General features: G+C 39.8%; 2 protein-coding genes across 3 annotated transcripts in view; both read left to right on the top strand.

The window, feature by feature from the left end:
• Positions 1 to 1,518: 1,518 nt before the first annotated feature.
• On the top strand, positions 1,519 to 11,261 carry LOC306941225 (interleukin-31 receptor subunit alpha-like). 2 transcript variants are annotated; one of them, XM_079526557.1, is made up of 16 exons: positions 1,519 to 1,657; positions 2,935 to 3,001; positions 3,608 to 3,871; positions 3,964 to 4,096; positions 4,193 to 4,356; positions 4,453 to 4,565; positions 5,332 to 5,494; positions 6,306 to 6,382; positions 6,522 to 6,744; positions 7,012 to 7,176; positions 7,943 to 8,044; positions 8,302 to 8,448; positions 8,560 to 8,700; positions 9,195 to 9,279; positions 10,082 to 10,160; positions 10,472 to 11,261. In XM_079526557.1, exons 2-16 carry the CDS (start codon positions 2,944 to 2,946, stop codon positions 10,988 to 10,990), a joined length of 2,433 nt encoding a protein of 810 aa, XP_079382683.1. In that variant the 5' UTR covers positions 1,519 to 1,657; positions 2,935 to 2,943; the 3' UTR covers positions 10,991 to 11,261. The 2 variants fall into 2 exon arrangements, with proteins under 2 accessions (XP_079382683.1, XP_079382684.1); XM_079526558.1 differs by lacking the exons at positions 2,935 to 3,001; positions 3,608 to 3,871; positions 3,964 to 4,096; ... (3 more) ...; positions 6,306 to 6,382; positions 6,522 to 6,744 and having other exon boundaries at positions 1,574 to 1,657.
• A 622-nt stretch (positions 11,262 to 11,883) lies between these two features.
• Positions 11,884 to 18,727, top strand: part of rngtt (RNA guanylyltransferase and 5'-phosphatase) — a 100,511-nt gene continuing 93,667 nt past the window's right edge. Inside the window, exons 1-4 of the mRNA XM_079525898.1 lie at positions 11,884 to 12,379; positions 15,189 to 15,298; positions 15,425 to 15,528; positions 15,674 to 15,762. Coding sequence (XP_079382024.1) covers positions 12,316 to 12,379; positions 15,189 to 15,298; positions 15,425 to 15,528; positions 15,674 to 15,762 — 367 coding nt within the window. The 5' untranslated portion in view covers positions 11,884 to 12,315. The remainder of the gene's footprint in view (positions 12,380 to 15,188; positions 15,299 to 15,424; positions 15,529 to 15,673; positions 15,763 to 18,727) is intronic.

Here is an 18,727-nt window from a genome sequence, read left to right as displayed (position 1 = left end):
ACAGGCAGGCCCCAGTGTGTACGCATAGGAGAGAGATGCTCATCCACAATTCTCACCAGAACCGGTGCTCCCCAAGGCTGCTGCCTCAGTCCTCTGTTGTACAGTTTGTTTACGTTTGATTGTGTCGCCAGATGTGGGAATAACAGCATAATTAAATTTGCGGATGATACCACAGTGATCGGTTTAATAACCGATGGTGATGAGAGGGCCTATAGGAGGGAGATAGAAGATCTAACTCTATGGTGCGATAACAACAACCTCTCACTTAACACCAATAAGACCAAAGAAATCATTGTATCCACACCCCCATTTCCATCAAAGGGTCATCTGTCGACATAGTTGATAACTTTAAATTCCTGGGCATACACATCACAGACACATTCACATGGTCACTCAACACCGAGTACATCCTCAAGAAGGCGCAGCAGCGACTGTACTTTCTGAGGCGCCTTAAAAAGTTTGGCCTAAGTACAAAAGGACTAGTGAACTTTTATCGCTGTATAATTGAAAGTGTCTTAACTGGCTGTATCACAGTGTGGTACGGTAACACGACCGCTCAGGACTGCAACAGGTTGCAGAGGACCGTTAAAACAGCAGCTAAAATCATCGGTAACACAGAACTACCCAGTCTCCACAACAGCTACACCACTCGTTGTATGAAAAAAGCCCACAACATCATCAAAGACACCAGCCATCCCGCAAATACCCTGTTCAAACAACTCCCTTCCAAAAAACGCTACCAGAGCATCAAATCTCGCACCACCTGTCTCAGTAACAGTTTCTTCCCCCAGGCAGTCAGGCTGCTGAACAGCTGACCTTGAACTGTATTGCACTGTATTGTACCCACTTGCACTTTTTTTGTGTTTTTGTCTTTTTCTTTGCACTATAGATGTTTGTCTATGTCCTGTGTATGTAAGACTGAGAATGCTCTGAGCAAAATAATTTATTGTATTTATACTCTGTATCTATATGACAAATAAACCTGAACCTGAACCTGAACCTGAACCTGCTGTTTAGCGAGAGGCGGTTACATGGGCTGCCACAAGGCGGCACAGCAGAGGCTTTGAGGAAACGGACACTATTTTTCCATAGTCCAGTAGTTCAACCTTTTCAGGCCACAACCCACAAAAATATAATCAGATTTGAACTGGGGACCTCTCAGGCCCCCACCCTGACAAGCACTATATGTAGGAGTTGAGACGTTAGTTAGACTCAGCTCCCACAGATAAATCTACAAGCTCACAACGCCTTGCAACACGAGGAGGGGATGCAAGAAACAGCAAGCAACAAACAAACCAAGGTGTTCTCAAACTGGGTCAGGAGGGACAACAATTTATTTACAATATGCATTTAGCACTAGCAGACCCTCTTAACACACACACACACACACACACACACACACACACACACACACACACACACACACACACACACACACACACACACACACACACACACACACACACAAAAGTAGCCAAACTACAACACGTCTTGCAACATCTTTTACAGTTGTGACATGTCGCCTCTCTCCGGTTTGATGTTCAGCTCTGACCTGTTGCTTGCTGTGTCTCCATAGGATCTGTACAGGAAGGACTGCAACCTGGCAGCCCAGCTTCTCCAGTGCAACAAGTCAATCTACAGGACCCAGCTGTCTGAGGTCAAGTCCTCAACACGCACGCACGCACGCACGCATGCACGCACGCACGCACGCACGCACGCACACACACACACACACACACACACACACACACACACACACACACACACACACACACACACACACACACACACACACACACACACACACACACACACACACACACACACACACACACACACACACACACACACACACACAGACATCAAACATAATCAAACATATTATGTTTATGAGCAAGCACAAACATACAAAGTACAAACACACACACCATTGATAAGAGTTTGTGTAACATTTTCACATCATAGATGTGCAAATGCAGGGTGAGTTTTACAAAACACAAGGAAGCTATGTTTCTTGATATAATTTTCATTCCCTTGTGAATACAACATCTGATCCATAAAGCACTTTTGATTGATTGAAAACTGTTATACTAGAACTAGAATAAGCACATGAAAGCACAGTTCAATAGGTCAAAAAGGTCTGCTAAGAGGATCCAAAAAAACAAGAAAGCACTAATAATGTGCAGGTTGCACTTAAAGCATTATTCATTGAATAGTGCATCACAAGGTGTCTAGGTGAATTAAGAGTGGGATAACTGGGATTCCTGAATTGTGTTTATATACTTTATAATAGGTTGATTGAGTCTTTCCCTGACGTTTCTAGCTGCTAATTTAATACATGTATGCTCATTGCATTAATAACAAATCACACCCGTGTGAACTGAGTGGTGTAAGGTCCTATATAGACTGATCAGCTGTGGTCTGACGTAATGTCTGACGTAATGAAATCACACCCGTGTGAACTGGGTGACCATAGCAACCATGCTCATTTTTTGGTACGAACAGACAGACAAACTAACAAAGCCAGTTGTAGGAGTGGTTTACACCACTCAAAAAATATAATAATAGCTAATAATAATAATGATAATAATAGCTCCTGCTGTACATGGCCTGTCGTAGCCTCATTGCTCTAGTGCCCTAAACAGACAATTCAAAGCACAATATTGGCTGTCCTTCATTATTACTTAACTTCCTCTTAAGTCTTAAACCAGTTGCATCAACATCCCCGATTGTTGCATCGCGTGCCTTTAGTTCCTGTATTTGTCTTAATGGAAGCATGCAGGAAAGAACCTCTTCTTTGGCATAGTAGGCGCCGCGGCTAACTCTTGGATTTAAAACAATTAACAGTAAAGCAGCACTCATTGCTGGCTGTATCGCGCATGGGATGATGCTCAGATATGTTTAATCTGTAGGCCTACTGTGTTCTGATTATAGGATAAAATAATGCGTTGGTTTCCAGTCCTCTATGTCCTCACAGCCGTGGCCCCAGCTATCTGGACAGGTAGGCTAATTCACTCTTATTCATTATTCAAGCTCCTCCATGTCAGTTATAGGCCTACTTATTAGCCACAATTAAATTCAGAAACTTGTATAGCCTACGGCTACTATTTTGGTATCAGTTTCAGTATCATTCCATGTTGGTTTCACTGTGAGTTTTGACGAAAGCCATTTAAAGTCTATTTGGATTAAATCTAATAATACTAATTAATTTCTAGGTATAGTTTATAGCATACCGGTACATCAAATCTAGACTTCTCCAGTGGCCTTCACTACAAAATGTATAGCCAATAGAATTCTTATCAAATTGGGTCATCATCTTTAGTAGATAGGTTACAATTGATAGCATTTAAATAAATGTAGCTGTTTTTATTATTATTATTATTATTATTATTATTATTATTATTATTATTATTATTATTATTATATAATTATATAATAATTAATTATTATTATTATTATTATTATTAGTATTATTATTAGTATTATTATTAGTATTATTATTATTATTATTATTATTATTATTAGTATTATTATTATTATTATTATTATTATATTTGTTTGTTTGTTTATATTATTATCATCATTTTAATACTATTGTTTCTATTAGGTTATCCAGAAAAGTCATGCATTGTTCAACCCAGACATGAATATGTAGAGCTTGGATCAAATATCACAGTAACATGCCCAAGGTCCTGCAGGCCTGGCACAAGCTACTGGACAATTAACAACCAAAAAGAAGAAATCTCAACGACCACCAACTCTTCATATTTGGTGCTGTTTCTTAATAAGTTCATTCACCACAGTGCGGTAATACAATGCCATAATTCTGTCACTAAGCGGGTGCTAGGAGGAATGACCATACAATCATACAGTAAGGCAACTATTTGGTCCTTGTTTTAACCATATGGCAACAGAAGTGTACAGCAAAGATTGATAATGATCTGTCCCATTTTTCATTAACAGCTAAACCCAACAACGTGTCATGCATCTTACAATACAGCCCCAATGCATGGAATCTGCCAGACCTGTTTACATGTAACTGGGAACACAACATTAATTCTTCATTGGAAATAACCTATTCAATGTATATAAAAGGGTGAGCTTTGTTTTTGTTTTTACATAATTTTTGCAGCAGATAATGGTGGACTGTCAAGCTTTCTATTTTGAATTAAAACCTATGTTTGTCTTTAAGTGCCTCATCGCAAGTACCGAAAGTTGTCGAAAGCTGCAGCAAAACTTCCTGCGTGCTCCCAGAAACACTTGACCATAATGAGAATAGCTCTGTAGTTGTGAGAGCGAAGACCAAGGCTTGGGAGATTGACTCAGCCCCTTATGAATTTAATCCCTATCATATATGTAAGTTATGTCACCTCTGTAGAACAAATATCCAGCTTTATTTTCAGTTTTTGATTTACGCTTGTGATGTGCTTTTATCTTTACATCTTTCTTCAGGGCAACTGCATCCTCCAATGATACATGTAAATGTACTTTCCAACCATCTGCTGGTAGAATGGGAACAACCACTTGATGATCGGCAGATCATTTGTCAAGTCAAATATGGCGAGGTATGTATCACTGGGCAACTCTTTAATGTTCAGTAGGGATGCCTGCATGCAACTATCATTTATTTTCTAAGCGATTATTCTATCTATTTCTTTTTCAATTAATCAAATTATCAAATTAGTGGTGTATTTTTCAATATATCAACACATGTATGTGTGTATGTATCACATCAATTAGTGAGTCTGATTAACCATTAACTGCATGACCTAGTGTCCTTATATTCTGGGGTGAACGTTTGGTGAAAAAAGACAACCTGCATGCTCGAAATGCGTCACGTTGCATTGTGAGCTTTTTGATCAGCTATTTTCACCGAATATTTCAAGGGAAAAAAGATTGACAGGCTTCTCTATTTCTGCAAATTCTGTTTTACTCCCAAAATGTATATACATTTTTAAATAATCAATTAAATCGATTAGTTCGATTAACTGTTCAGCACAGATGTTGTGCCCATGGGACATTTATTCATTACCTGGTATAGGAAAGAGTTTGGTTGGTTATTGTCAGCTGAGCTCCATTATGAATAGTCATACATAATAGAACATAATCAATTGTTCTGTTTTTCATTCTACTTTAAGTATCTTGGTGGAGAAAACTCCACCAAGATACTTAAAGTAGAATGAAACTGCAAAGATATATATGCAGTTGTCCTGAAAACTGTCAAGCCAATTGAGCCAGCCACTGTGTGAATTATAAGCCTGGATGGCGGTATAGAGTCAGCCCTTAGTGGTGAGTGACTGAACCATTTTGTTGGTATTTCATTACTTTTAGCGTGTCCTCAGTCATTCTTTGAAACCTGGGGACGTGCGTGCGAGTGTGACCACAGAGGAAGTGGAGTCCTGCACTAACTACACAGTGTCAGCACGATGTGCGTTAACTGAGGCCCCCTGGAGCACCTGGAGCCAAGAGAGAACAGTTATTTCCCAGTTGAATGGTAAGGACACTGTGCTGTCCCACAGTGCTGCTCATCAGTGTGTGTGTGTGTGTGTGTGTGTGTGTGTGTGTGTGTGTGTGTGTGTGTGTGTGTGTGTGTGTGTGTGTGTGTGTGTGTGTGTGTGTGCGTGTGTGTGCGTGTGCGTGTGCGTGTGCGTGTCTGTGTGTGTGTGTGCGTGCGAGACTGCACCTGCCTGCGAGCGTGCGTTTATGTGACGGAATTAAATTTGGATAGGAAATATTGAGGACAGATGATGGACAATTGAAGATTCAAAAACCTGCAGAGAAAACAGAGTCAATCAATAAATCAATAAATCAATCAATCAATCAATCAACTTTATTTGTCCTGACTCAGGGGTCCCTTAAAAAAGAAAACAACACAAAAACACTATACATACGGAAAGAACACACCTACAGTATACCATAAAAACATCAGCTATTTCAAGAGACGATCATACCAGTATTTCCAAAAAGTAGACCGATATTTTGTAACACTGAGGCTATCTTTTAAGTACTTCGAGTTGCAACATGGGCTTCTTTGCCTATATAATAAGGGAAGATACACAAGTAGAAGGATGGACTGGACAGGCAAAACATGTACTCTGTCGAATGTCTCTCTCATTGGATAAAAAAAGGAGTTGACTTAAGACACACATCTTAGTCAATGGGGAATTCATGTGCAGTATGTATGACATTTACTCACGTTTTCTTTCAGTTTTTTTGCTGTAGAGTAGTTCATCTTTCTCACTTTTGGCTTTATGGTAGGCATGATATCATCATATTTTACTGAATATATATCTAATACTTCACAGACAGCAAGTTCAACCTGTGGCGGAAAGTAGGTGAACCAAATATCAGTAGAGACAGAAGAGTTTGGGTCATGTGGAGGGTAAGGAACCTTAATATAACATTTACTAATTTTACATACTTGAAACATTTTCAATTTAAAGGGTGAATTTTTCCCATGGCTGTTTTGCTTCTTGCAATTTTTTTTCTATGATCATAAATGTTTCAAATTTGTTTTACAGGCGATTCCACCAAAATGCAAAGGTCAATTTGAATACCAAATTCAAGGAATTCCTGACAAGATGAACCTAAATGTCATAAATCTTTATACAATTGATAATGTTCATGGCTCTGTGACTTATGCTGTTGATGTGAATGAAGATGCATACAGAATCAAACTGATGGTCTTGCATAATGCCAAACTACTATGGACAGAATCCATTTATGTCCCAGCCTTTGGAGCAAGTGAGGAACTGCATGTTTTTGGGGTTGCCACTCATTTGTGCAATATATTGTTTGCCATGACACATGACATGATAGCAATTAGTGATGTGTGTGTGTGTGTGTGTGTGTGTGTGTGTGTGTGTGTGTGTGTGTGTGTGTGTGTGTGTGTGTGTGTGTGTGTGTGTGTGTGTGTGTGTGTGTGTGTGTGTGTGTGTGTGTGTGTGTGTGTGTGTGTGTGTGTGTGTGTGTGTGTGTGTGTGTGTGTGTGTGTGTGTGGGTCACTGTCAGGTCTTCCTCAGGTCAGCTATCTCCAGACCACAGCCTGTGACGGTAATATTCTGGTCAGTTGGGAGGCCCCTGTCCGTCCCGTCAGTGGCTACATGATTCACTGGACCCATGATGGTTCCAAATACTTCTGGGCGGAGAGCAAAGATACCAACATCACATTATATGGTTTGTAAGAAAACATAAATATAAGCATGTGTAGATGGATGGATAGATAGGTTGATGGTGTGATAGAATGAATGGAGGGATGCAAGGATTTGACCCTGAGTCATCCACAGCCTCGTGGTAACCTACGGCCACATTGACGCAAGCATTAAACCCTCCGATCAGTTTGTATCATCTATTCCATTGTCTTAATGGCTGTGGTAATAAACTGCAGTTAATGGACATGTTGGTGAAAACAACACTGAAAGGAAGTGTCACAATTAAATTATGTCTGATGTGATTGTGATATAACTGCAGGTCAGTTGGGTTATACTGTATAATATGTAGATAATTAATAAAGTCAAAATTATACATTTGTGAACCACTCACTGTATCATACGATTATTTTTCTACTGAGAAAAACAACAATATTTATTATTTTTAGTTGAAAATTGTGAAAACTGTTGTGTTGACCCCTAGTGTTGGTCTGAGGAGAGAGTAGACAACTACGTCTCCCAAGTTCCCGACACCTTACAGTGAGGAGTTTCATCAATGCGGAGGAGGAGAACACGCTATCCCTCACATTTACATTTCCTGGCAAGCACTATTCCCTGCCCTTTGTGAGGAAAGGTGCTGACATCCAATTGTTTTTTGTTGGAGTGCCATTACCCCTGTGCCACTCCGATATCCCCTGTATACTGTACGTCAGCGTTAAGTAGTCACATAGACCTCACTCATTTCCACATGACACTTGAATTGTGCTTATTGTTTTTTGTCTCCTTTCTTACAGACCTTGAGGATTTTACACAGTACAACATAACAGTGACTCCACTCTTTGATAACGAGACAGGACTTGGTATGCAAGCGCTTCAGATTTGCTCCAGGGAAGGAGGTACAGTATGAATAATGTGATCACACATACACATACCGTATACTGTATGTGGGGCATAGAAAAATAAAATCAATGAAAACCTGAAAAAAGTAAGCAAAACATTTTGAATTTGATTCAGGTGCCAGGTGTCTTACAGCAAAACAGATTAAGTTAGATAATTTGCTATTGTGAGTGCTAGGCGTGTGTATAACTGTATAAGTAATTTTTTATTAATAAAATATAATATTCACTACCCGTTCAACCCTTTATGAACTTAGCACCCGAGGCTGTGTCCATCGTTGACAACCTCGAACCAAAGGACATGAGTGCCCATATCAAGTGGAGCAGCGAGTCTCAGAAACAATGCAGTGGCGTGGTTGTCAACTACATAGTATTCTACAAGGCAGAGAAAGACACAGAGCTCAGTGAGTAGTCCCGATGAATGCTTTGAACAACTGCCTGTAGAATGAGTTGAAGATATGCCCATGGCTTCATCACATTGTATTGAAGTTATCGTGTGATTCCTTTCTTCTCAGATGTAACTGTCAATTCCTCCGAGTGGGAGGTCTTATTGCAAGAGCTGAAACCTGGAACTATGTACAGGGTCCACGTCATGGCTGTGTCTCTCACCGGGAATACCAGCAGCAGTTACAGACACTTTAAAACACATTGGGTTGGTGAGTCATCCCTTCAGTTACCACTTAAATGCGAATAATAAGAGACAATATTCAAGATAATTGAATGTGTTTTGTGGTATATAATTTGCTTTTGAAGAGATATGACAGATAGAACTCGTAGGATGGGGTTGTTTATATTCACATGTTGGCCTCCTCAAAAGCTTGAAAATTCATTGATAGTTCAATGACAATTGCCATATCAGTGACATGATTTAATCTCCTCCACGTGTATTATGATCAAATGTTCCACTCACCATAAATATTAGTCAAGTTACTAAATTGCAAGTTACTCATTGCAACTCATTGAGTGAAACTGCTATTCCCAACATTTTTGGTGTTAAACTTTCTCTGAATAACACACATTGGGAAACCTAATTCAACAGCAACAGAACATCAGAGCATAATCATTTTACTCTTATGTAGCTATTGCGCACAAGTCATCTACTGGACTAATGTTTCAATTAACTTCACTGTCATCTACCTCCCTCTGTTAGATCCTTACCTCATCAAGTCCATGATCGTGTCCATCGTATCCCCTGTGGTCATCATTGTCTTCCTTGCAGTATGCTGTATTGTCCAGTAGGTTACAATGCATTTGCGAACTGTGCGATTAGTTGTGCCTCTGGCTATTAACCACTTTAAAACTAGCATCCCTATTTTGGGCATGTCGTTATAGGTTTTTTTTTTTAGATTTTCAAACATATTCAACGATTTTCAGAAATAACAATAGTCAATCTACAAGCTCACAGCAAGTATCAATGTGATGTGAGCTTGTGGTCGTGGATTGGCTATTTTTGCTATTCTACGTAAACAATGCATATAGGCATTATAGGGCCTAAGTTGCGACCAGTGCTTATCAGTTAAGATAAATTGGATCAAGAGCTTTGCTGTATATCTCTGCTGTCCGGAGGAAACCTCATAACTAGTTCATTTTTCAGGATCCGTTTTTAAGGAAATGAATAAAACCTTATATTTTTTAAACGATGCAATACTGCCTCAGCAAAGTTGGTGTTGTGACTTTAGATATTGTCAATTACTTGCATGAGAAGGAGTTAGTTGTTTTAGCAGACAGTTTGAGGGTCCAATGGAGTTAAGAGGTTTTGTCCAATGCGTTTTTTACTACTTTCCATTGGTTCAATATTTTCGAAACAACACACAGACACAGTAAAGGGTGTTCAATAGCACTGATTTATGGAATAAAATCAAAAACCAAAAAAATTGAGTTATGAGGTTTCCTCCGGACAGCAACGATATCAAGTCTGTAAAACATAATAACAGCAGTCACACTGTGGCAGAGCACTTATTCTGTAGTCCAAGTTTGGCCATACTACTATTGAACCAAAGCTAAACTGCTTTGTGCTATTTATATTCTCTTTGGTAGGTGGAAGAACAAATGGAAAATGGTGCCTGACCCTCATCTCAGTTCTATAGCCTTGTGGGCTTCCCAGAATCACCAGAAGGTAAAATAAAAACACACAAAAAAGATTTTTTTCTTAGCTTCTGGATGCTGGAGGAGTAAAATGTAAGATTTGTTGTTTTATTGGAAAATAGTGTACTTGAAAATAAGTGATAGTCAAGAACACATTTCACATACTTTTCACCAATTTTAGTGACATTAGAGCCAATAAACCTTTTAATAATCACAATATACAATTCTACATTTAACGTGGAAAATATTTCACAGCTTTTTTTTGGACAACTCTCTTTTTAAACACACAGATTCTGTTGTGTGAAGTTGACGCTGTCTATATGTATGTGCGTGTTTCCCCAGACCGTGCTTGTACTCAGCAATCCATCCGAAAGCCTGACCATGTGTGATAGTATTTATCCTTGTGAGCAAGAGCAAGACAACGCCACAATTTACACCACCTTGCTGCACACGGGCAACTGGGACGTTACAAGCTCCGGGTCAGACCTGCAGACAGAGCAGTCAACATATGACTTCAGTGCCAGCGAGGCTGGTGAGCGAGATGACAGTCTGCCAGTAGAGAAGACTAACCTTCAACTCTGCCCAGCCAAGCTCCCTGCTGCACGCTCACAGATGGAGAAGCCAGGTAATGCTTCTTTAGTGCCAACAACAGTACTTCTGCCTTCAGAGATCAGCCTCCCAAACCCATACCAAAGCCAAAGTGTTGAGGAGCCTCCTGTCTGGAGCACTACTGATGCATGCAAGCTTCTGCAGACAATGAAACAGCAAGGAAAGATGGCACAGCTGAGTGTTTATGTCACTATGAACATGTTTGAGCAGGGCAGCCCAGGTAAAAATAAGAATGGGGACTATGTGAGCTGAGTTATTAAAGTGTTCTAGGTCTTCTAAAAACACATTAACCATTTAAGCCCTATAGTACTTTGCTGAATGCCGAATAGCGGAAATAAGTTATCAACCTATGAGCTCTAATACGACGTATAACTAATGTACTTGCATTCTTACAGCTTTATTTTGAATTATTAATCCTTTGAGCAACACCTGGTCTGGAGGTCTAAAACATGTCAATGAAAAATGTTAATAGTGAAACAATGTGTCTTCAATAATTTGGATGTGTACTTGTATGCAATGTTTATATGGGTGGCTTATATGAGTGTTTATATACTTATATGGATGAATAAACAGTTCTTGGAGATAACTTGTATTATTTCATTGAGACCCTTGAACTACTACGGTAGAGTTCATAAGAAATCATTTTAGACCCCCCCCCTCTCTCAAAAATTCTCAAATGTTTGAGGGGCGCTAGCCCCTCCTATACATCCAGCTTTTGGTTATAGTCCGCAAACTTCATCTTAAACAAACTATTACATTCCCATTGACAATAGATTGTGCATTACATTCACCCATTCACACACATTCATACACCGATGACAGAGGAAACCATGCAACTTGCAAGGCACCAACCTACACATCGGGAGCAATTCAGTGTCTTGCTCAAGGACACTTTGACCCAGGTTCGAACTGGCAAATATATATAGTCTCATATCTGCTCCAATGTCACTTTTTATGTTAGACATTTTTGGTTTTACAAACTCCCCACCCTACAGAAAATAAGAAAGAAAGAAAGAAAGTACTAGGTACTGTAGGTAGAAGAGAGAAGCGAATATATGAATTTATTTTATTTTCAAAACAGTGAGCTGAATTTGCTTCACCGCCCGCTGGGTGGCAGTGACGAATCAGGGTCCAGTGAGCTGAACATCTGTCAACAAGAAGAAGACAAGTTAGCAGTTAGCCTATGATGTAGCCTAGCTGTAGCTGTGCTCATGAATGCTCAATGAAGTAGGCTTAGAGGTACCGTTAACACAACTTCTGGACAGTCTCAGAGAGAGGGAGATGGTGGGAGAAAAAACACGGTTATTTTTAAGAGAGTAAGGTTTCTACGATAGGCTACGCATGAAAGCGAGTAAAAAAAAACTGTTTTTTTTAAATAAATAAATTTGGCGGCAGGTAAAGTTCATTGAGGCTCGTACCGAGGGCCCGAAAGCGTCGAATTAAGTTAACGACGCCACCAGGGGAAGGTGGTGGGTCTGATGTCCACCGTGAGAAGAGGAGCTTCTTATTTCTAGTGACTTTTCAACACAAGGCGACAGGACAGGAGGGGACCGTCACCCTTCTCTCTCTGAGTAAACATGTCACACACCGGACCCCCACCTCGGTGGAGGAATTGTCCCCGAAGGGGACAGCCCGTGGCAGGTAAGTGGAACATGTAAACAACATTAGCCTGGCTGGAAGAAATGCTAACATGTTGGTTCGTGTCTCTGTCTCAGTGTCTGCCTGCGACTGAATCACTTACTTCAAACGTCGTCATACGACGTTCGACGCCTAAAATAGCAGATCTATAAGCTCACAACGCGTCGCGGACGAGACGCGTTGTGAGCTTGTAGATCTGCTATTTTCTGCACGGCTATCATGAGTGATAATGACCGTTAGCTTCACTTCACACTGCTGCGCCAACAGCCAGCACAGGTCGTTAAACCTGCGTTTATTTGAGTTGCTGTGTATCATTGTTGCATTTTTTTGGGGAAGTGTAATAAAAGCATAAAGGGTCATTTGTTAATTAAAGAGAAGGTCTTTGTTATGGTAGCATTCTTCCTCACACTTTAGCTTGTTTATGTTAGCAGCATCTGAGTTAGCCCTGTGCTCAGTGCTGTACTTGGATCACGTGTCAAAACAAACCCTAAGGCTGGCAACAGACCAGGTTGTGTGATTTTCTGAAGAAGAAAAAAACAACTAAATAGACGTGTTTATTTAAACCCTAGACGTTATTATGTCTATTCTTTAGGTAAAAACAACAACAGCCATGACTCATGAGAGGTTTATGTTGAACTTTTAGGGATCACAAGCAATGGTTAGCCTGCTAGGTCTAGAACCTCATCCCAGTTTAATGGTTCGTTCGTTGTGTGCAGGTGTTGCTTTTGGCCTTAACGTTACATGGAGTATATATTTGGTATTATTGACATTTTAAATTCTGATCAAAATACAGGTAGGGGATAATCGGGTGGACAACCACCCAAAGACTAATCATTGTGTGTATTCCTGCACTATCTGCATCGAGTGATCTTGGTACATAGAAATGGATTTATTGAAGACTCTGACTTTCAAATGTATACATTTTGTTTTGATTGCAATACATTGATTGCTTTGGGGCAATGTAAACGTATGTTTTCAATAAAGCATCTTTGAATTGAATTGAATGGATAATGCTTACAAGCAACAATCTATAATTTACTTTGCAAAAGAGGGAGTGCACAGTGTTGATTATTTACTGGAATGTAAATGACATCTAAATTCAAAGGAGCTTTATTGGCATGAGAAAACATACGTTTACATTGCCAAAGCAAGTGTCAAAATATAATAAAACAGTTGAAAATGGGAAAGTATACAGTTGGAGGGGGTACAGCATTGTGTAAACAGAGCTATGTCAGATGGCATTGTTATATAGATGTTATATGTACAGGGTATGAAGCTTTTTTAAACGAATAGCAGCAATCTTTTGAAGTCATTTTGGGACAAAAAGCAGCACATTTAAATGTATACAAAAGGAAAAAAACTCAAATTTAAGCGTGTAAAAGTAGCAGCTCTGCTTACATGTACAGTAGGTCTAGGTCTACTCGTTACAGGCAGTAGTCCTTAGAAGGTTAACCAATGGAATAGAACCACCCTTTAATCGCAACAGTTCACAAATCTTGCTTCTGTGTTCGCACATTGTTGTATTTCTCCCAAAAGGTACATGACCTGTACTTGCCCGACAGGTTTTTCTCTAGCGAAACCCTCGCATAACACAGGAATTCAGACCCTCTATGCTCCATCGCTGTAATTGATAAAACAGTGGGTCTGACCACTTAATTTGTAACAGCCAGTCAAATGCAATGCCAGATGGTGCCATTGTAATGTGCTGGGATGTGTCATGTGTAGGTCCAACAGGTCAGCCAGGTAATTGACAAACCACAGATATTCTGTAAAATTCAACACAGCTAATTTATTTACCAGAAAATATTGTAAACATCGACCATATCAAGCCAGGTCTCATAGCACTATTCTACTTACCAAAGGCAGGGATAATGGAATGCTTTCACTCTGTGTGCCAAAGTGCTACTGAGATGATAGTGGAATTTACATCACAGGCTCCATCTTGCGCCACCCTTATCCCTTATCCCTAAACTTATTTGCCATTTTTTACTATTTTGAAAATCATTTTAAAATAGTTCAACTAGCCGATCTACATCTACATGTTGTGAGCTTGTAGATCAGCTATTTGAACTATTTTAAAAGGTTTTTTTAAAATGTAAAAAATGGCAAGGGTTAAGGGGTGGCGCAAGATATAGCCCCTCATGTACACTCTGAACTGAACTGAGAAATTGATAATGCAAACAAAAGGAAGAGCAGCCTTGTTGCAACATATGACATTGCATTTACCAACTGTAAACTATGTAGCTCTTTATTTCCATTTTAACTTTATTGGTGATTCGGGATTGGGCGACCCGGGTGAGTTAAATAATGTATTGGGATTTCACTTGTCCTGCGAGGAAGTAAACATACAGTGAGCACTGCAGCCTACTGGAGTGTTGTGCACCTGTGCTGTGCTCAGCTGGGCTCCACCATGGCTTATTTGCATTGCGTTGATCTCCTCCTTTCACTATTAAACAGTGACTGTGAATAAGTCCACGGTCGGCCTTACTAAAAGATAACCTTTCCGTCGACTTTCAATCTCTGCCACGTCGCCCACGCGCATAAAATGATTGCAAACAAAACAAGAGCAGTCAGTCGGTCACCCGGGGTTACACCAAATGTGGTGACCCATTGAAATACGGTTGAATGATTACACAATTAACACCTGGGGCCGTGTGGAAAACATATGATCCATTTTTTTTAAACTAACGTTTATAATGTTTTTGAAAAAGCCATTACAATTATTTTATAATATATATTAAAAATAAAAGTCGAAAATCGACACATCCCTAATAACCACTGTCCCACTGTGTGTTAATTCATTCCTTTCTAGGTAAATTCCTGCCGATGAAAACAATGTTGGGTCCAAAATATGATGACAAAGTTCCAGAAGAGAACAGGTTCCATCCAAGCATGTTGTCAAACTATTTAAAAAGTCTTAAGGTAAGCAATTTTCATGATGTAAAAATATTTGATGTGTAATTCACTGTTCACATTGTGAAATAAAAAATAAAGCCCTGTTAACACTAAACTCTCTTTTTTGTCATTTGGTGTCTCTCTCTCTTCTAGGTAAAAATGGGCTTGCTCATTGACTTAACAAACACGACTCGGTTTTATGACCGAAATGATATTGAAAAAGACGGCATAAAATATATGAAGCTTCAATGTAAAGGGTATGAATTAATTCATCCATGTGACTCTCAAATGATTGCTAGAATTCAATATTTGTCTTCAGTATGTTGTTCAGTGTGAAATTGAGGTATTTTCAACTACCTACTACTGTTTTTTGTATTTAAAATGCCATCTAACTCTGTTTAGGCATGGGGAGAGTCCATCGCCAGAGACAACAGAGATGTTTATCCGGTTGTGTGACCACTTCATGGAGAAAAATCCAACCGAATTAATTGGTAAGACAGCCATAGCCAGGTATTTGGAGTGTAGTATATAATCAATTAGATTTTCAAATTTGTAAAATAGTTTTTCTTCGTGAGGAAATGAGACTAGAAAGGTTGTTGGAACTGTGGATTTTGAGTGGGGCTGATGGCCTGGAGTGATTGGAGGTAGAATTGGTATGGATAACCCTGGGAATGTTTATTGCACTCCTCATGTCATTGAGATTGAGATACACTAGAGGGAGCTAGAAGGTTAAGTTAACTTTGCTACATAACATTGCCTCAATACTATTCTCCCAAGTATCAGGTTTACTTTGTACCAAATGTCTTATCCATTGATTATTTTCATTCAGTATTTGTATTTTGCATATGTTAATTTGTAAGGGACCAGAAGACGTAGGATTGAAAGATAGACGTTTGACATTGTTGTTTTGAGTTTTTCTTTTATTGAACTTGAAGTCATTCAATGGTGTTAGGGATGCACCAGTTGTGACCGTAGGTCGCATTTACTATGAAAACCTGCATCTCCCGTCAGTTGGTCGGCCTCCATATATGGTCAAGCCTCGTGACATCACACCTCCATATATGGTCACGTGTTGTGACATCACACCTCCATATATAGTCACGCCTCGTGACACGTCACGCCACCATATATGCCCGTCTCCATATATGAAGATCACGACACTGACCTCATCTAACCCTGGATAACCATACATGGAGAAGACTGGATCATCACCTAGATCTGCATATATGGAGTCAGCCAGCAACTCTACATCTGACCTCAAACCCTTAGATCTCCATATATCATATTGAGCTGACCGGTTCTGACATTCCATATGGTGATCCCTCCCCACCCGTCCTTCCTGTTCTGACATTCCATATGTTGATCTGACCTCATCAAACCCTGTACACTCAAGACATGCTCCATATATGGCCAGTACAGAATTCATTCCATATGTTGATCTGACCCCCCATGCCAAAGTGCCAGTGCTCGCCCAGCAGTCTGCCGTCACCCAGGGGATTCGTGCATGCGGCTTCTCGCCCTCAGGGCGTCTTACTGGTTATATTATTTATTGCTCTTTACTTGAATTAAATCATTTTATTCTGGGATTGGGTCAATATATATTACACAGCAAATTGGTAAATAGATTTTTGCTTTGCCTTGTAGACAAAAATAACAACTTACAGGATTGGATTCCAAACATGTTCTGCTCTGTTACAGACGAGTGAATGTTTGAAAGATACAAAAAAAGAGAAGTGTCCTCAAACAGGAAATAAGTTAAAACTGCCTGCGTAGAATATTGTTGCCTAAAAAGCAATAACTAATTTAAATATATGGGGATTTTCTTTTTGTTTTGTTTTTGAGCAGCCTGGTTGAGTATGCTGGCTTCCAGTCCATACTCTGTGTGAATACTAATGCCCCAGTAACCTTGAGAGGTGCAGTTGAAAGACTGCTCTGTCCTTAATAACAGATTATTATGCTGTTGAGATAATCAATTGCATGTTAAACAAATAAATTAATTTGTGAATGGTTTTACCTGTCACATACAGTAATTGAAATTGGGAATCATTGAGGAATGGGCTATTGTTGTGATTTATTATGCTTAAAATGAATCCTACTGTAAAAAAACCCATGCAGATGATGTTTTTCCTCCAAGACTTAATGGCTTTATAAAATTATTTTACAGTATACTGCTCTCATATGAATGTGTTTGTCTCTAGTTAAAGCTAATTTCTCAAATTGTTTACCATTTCCCCACCCTTCAGGCAAGCAGATTTGAGTTTGAGTCAGTAACACAGTTTCAGTCAGTAAGAAAAACGGACATCTTGTATTTAATTTTTAGATGTGTGTGAAATCTGAACAAAATGTTTATTGTGATGTTTGGTGGTACATAGTGCCTTAGGCCAGGCTTGGGGGACACAACTAATCTGTCATGGCCGTTAGAGTTGTGCTTTCACACCCAGGACAGCAGAGAGCTCTCTGTTCCACCATTCTGAGCCCAGCCCAGCCCAGCTCTTGCCTGCGGACTATTTCTCTAGTCTACCTAATGTTGCAAATTAAGTTGTTTACGCCTCACAGCAGAATATATGAATGTAATTTTAGCAATGCCCTCTCCCCAGCCACCTGCCGATCGGATTGTTCTTGGTTGTCTCTCTGCAGGAGACCAAATTAGACAGCCATGCTCATAAATCTGATCACCTCCCTCGACTAGTTGACTGCATCTTCATTATCATCCCTTATCTTCCCTCTGTCTGATAGCTGTAGAGTTTAATTTATCATTGACCTGTCAGACATGGGGACCGCATGTAATTCAGACGGGGCATTAGTCCGACATGCGTCAGCTCCCGTGCTTGCGGTTATGGTTAGGTTAGTGGTTCCCAAACTGGTGCGCGAGCGCCTTTTAGGGGGTGCGCGACATGAAAAGGCTAATGGTGGTGCTATGGTTTTATTTGAAATATTTTAACATATTATGCCAATATATGGCAAGTATATGCAGAACATGGCCTATGCTGCATATATATGCCATATTCAGGTTCATATATGTAGATAAAAAGGAAATATATGTCTATATAGCTTATGCAATTTATATTCCCATGTCCGGGGGTGTGTCAGCTAGGTCGGGGAGGTAACGGGGGGTGCATGGCCAAAAAGGTGTGGGAACCGCTGGGTTAGGAGATGAGGTGGGTTGTCATTTGTCGGACCAATGACTAGTCTGAACAACGTACATTTCCTTAGCCCTGTTTTATGCATCATCATACAGTGTCGTGTCAACATACAATGCGAGCTGGTGTTTAACAAGATGAAAAAAAACATTTCCCCCTAAAATCGATTATTTTATTCAAATCCATTCATCTAAATCGTTGAACTGTTTTGCACCCCATTACTACAGAATCCGCTGCTCTCCTGTCCAAACATTCCCCAGGGTTCCATCAGTCAATAAGTCTCACTGTGTCTACAGGCTGGTGTCAGATCTGTAGA

Source organism: Electrona antarctica, assembly GCF_951216825.1.
Source record: "Electrona antarctica genome assembly, chromosome: 17".
NCBI lineage: Eukaryota > Metazoa > Chordata > Actinopteri > Myctophiformes > Myctophidae > Electrona > Electrona antarctica.
The sequence above is the reverse complement of the archived record's forward strand: the minus strand, read 5'-3'. Positions and strand labels throughout refer to the sequence as shown.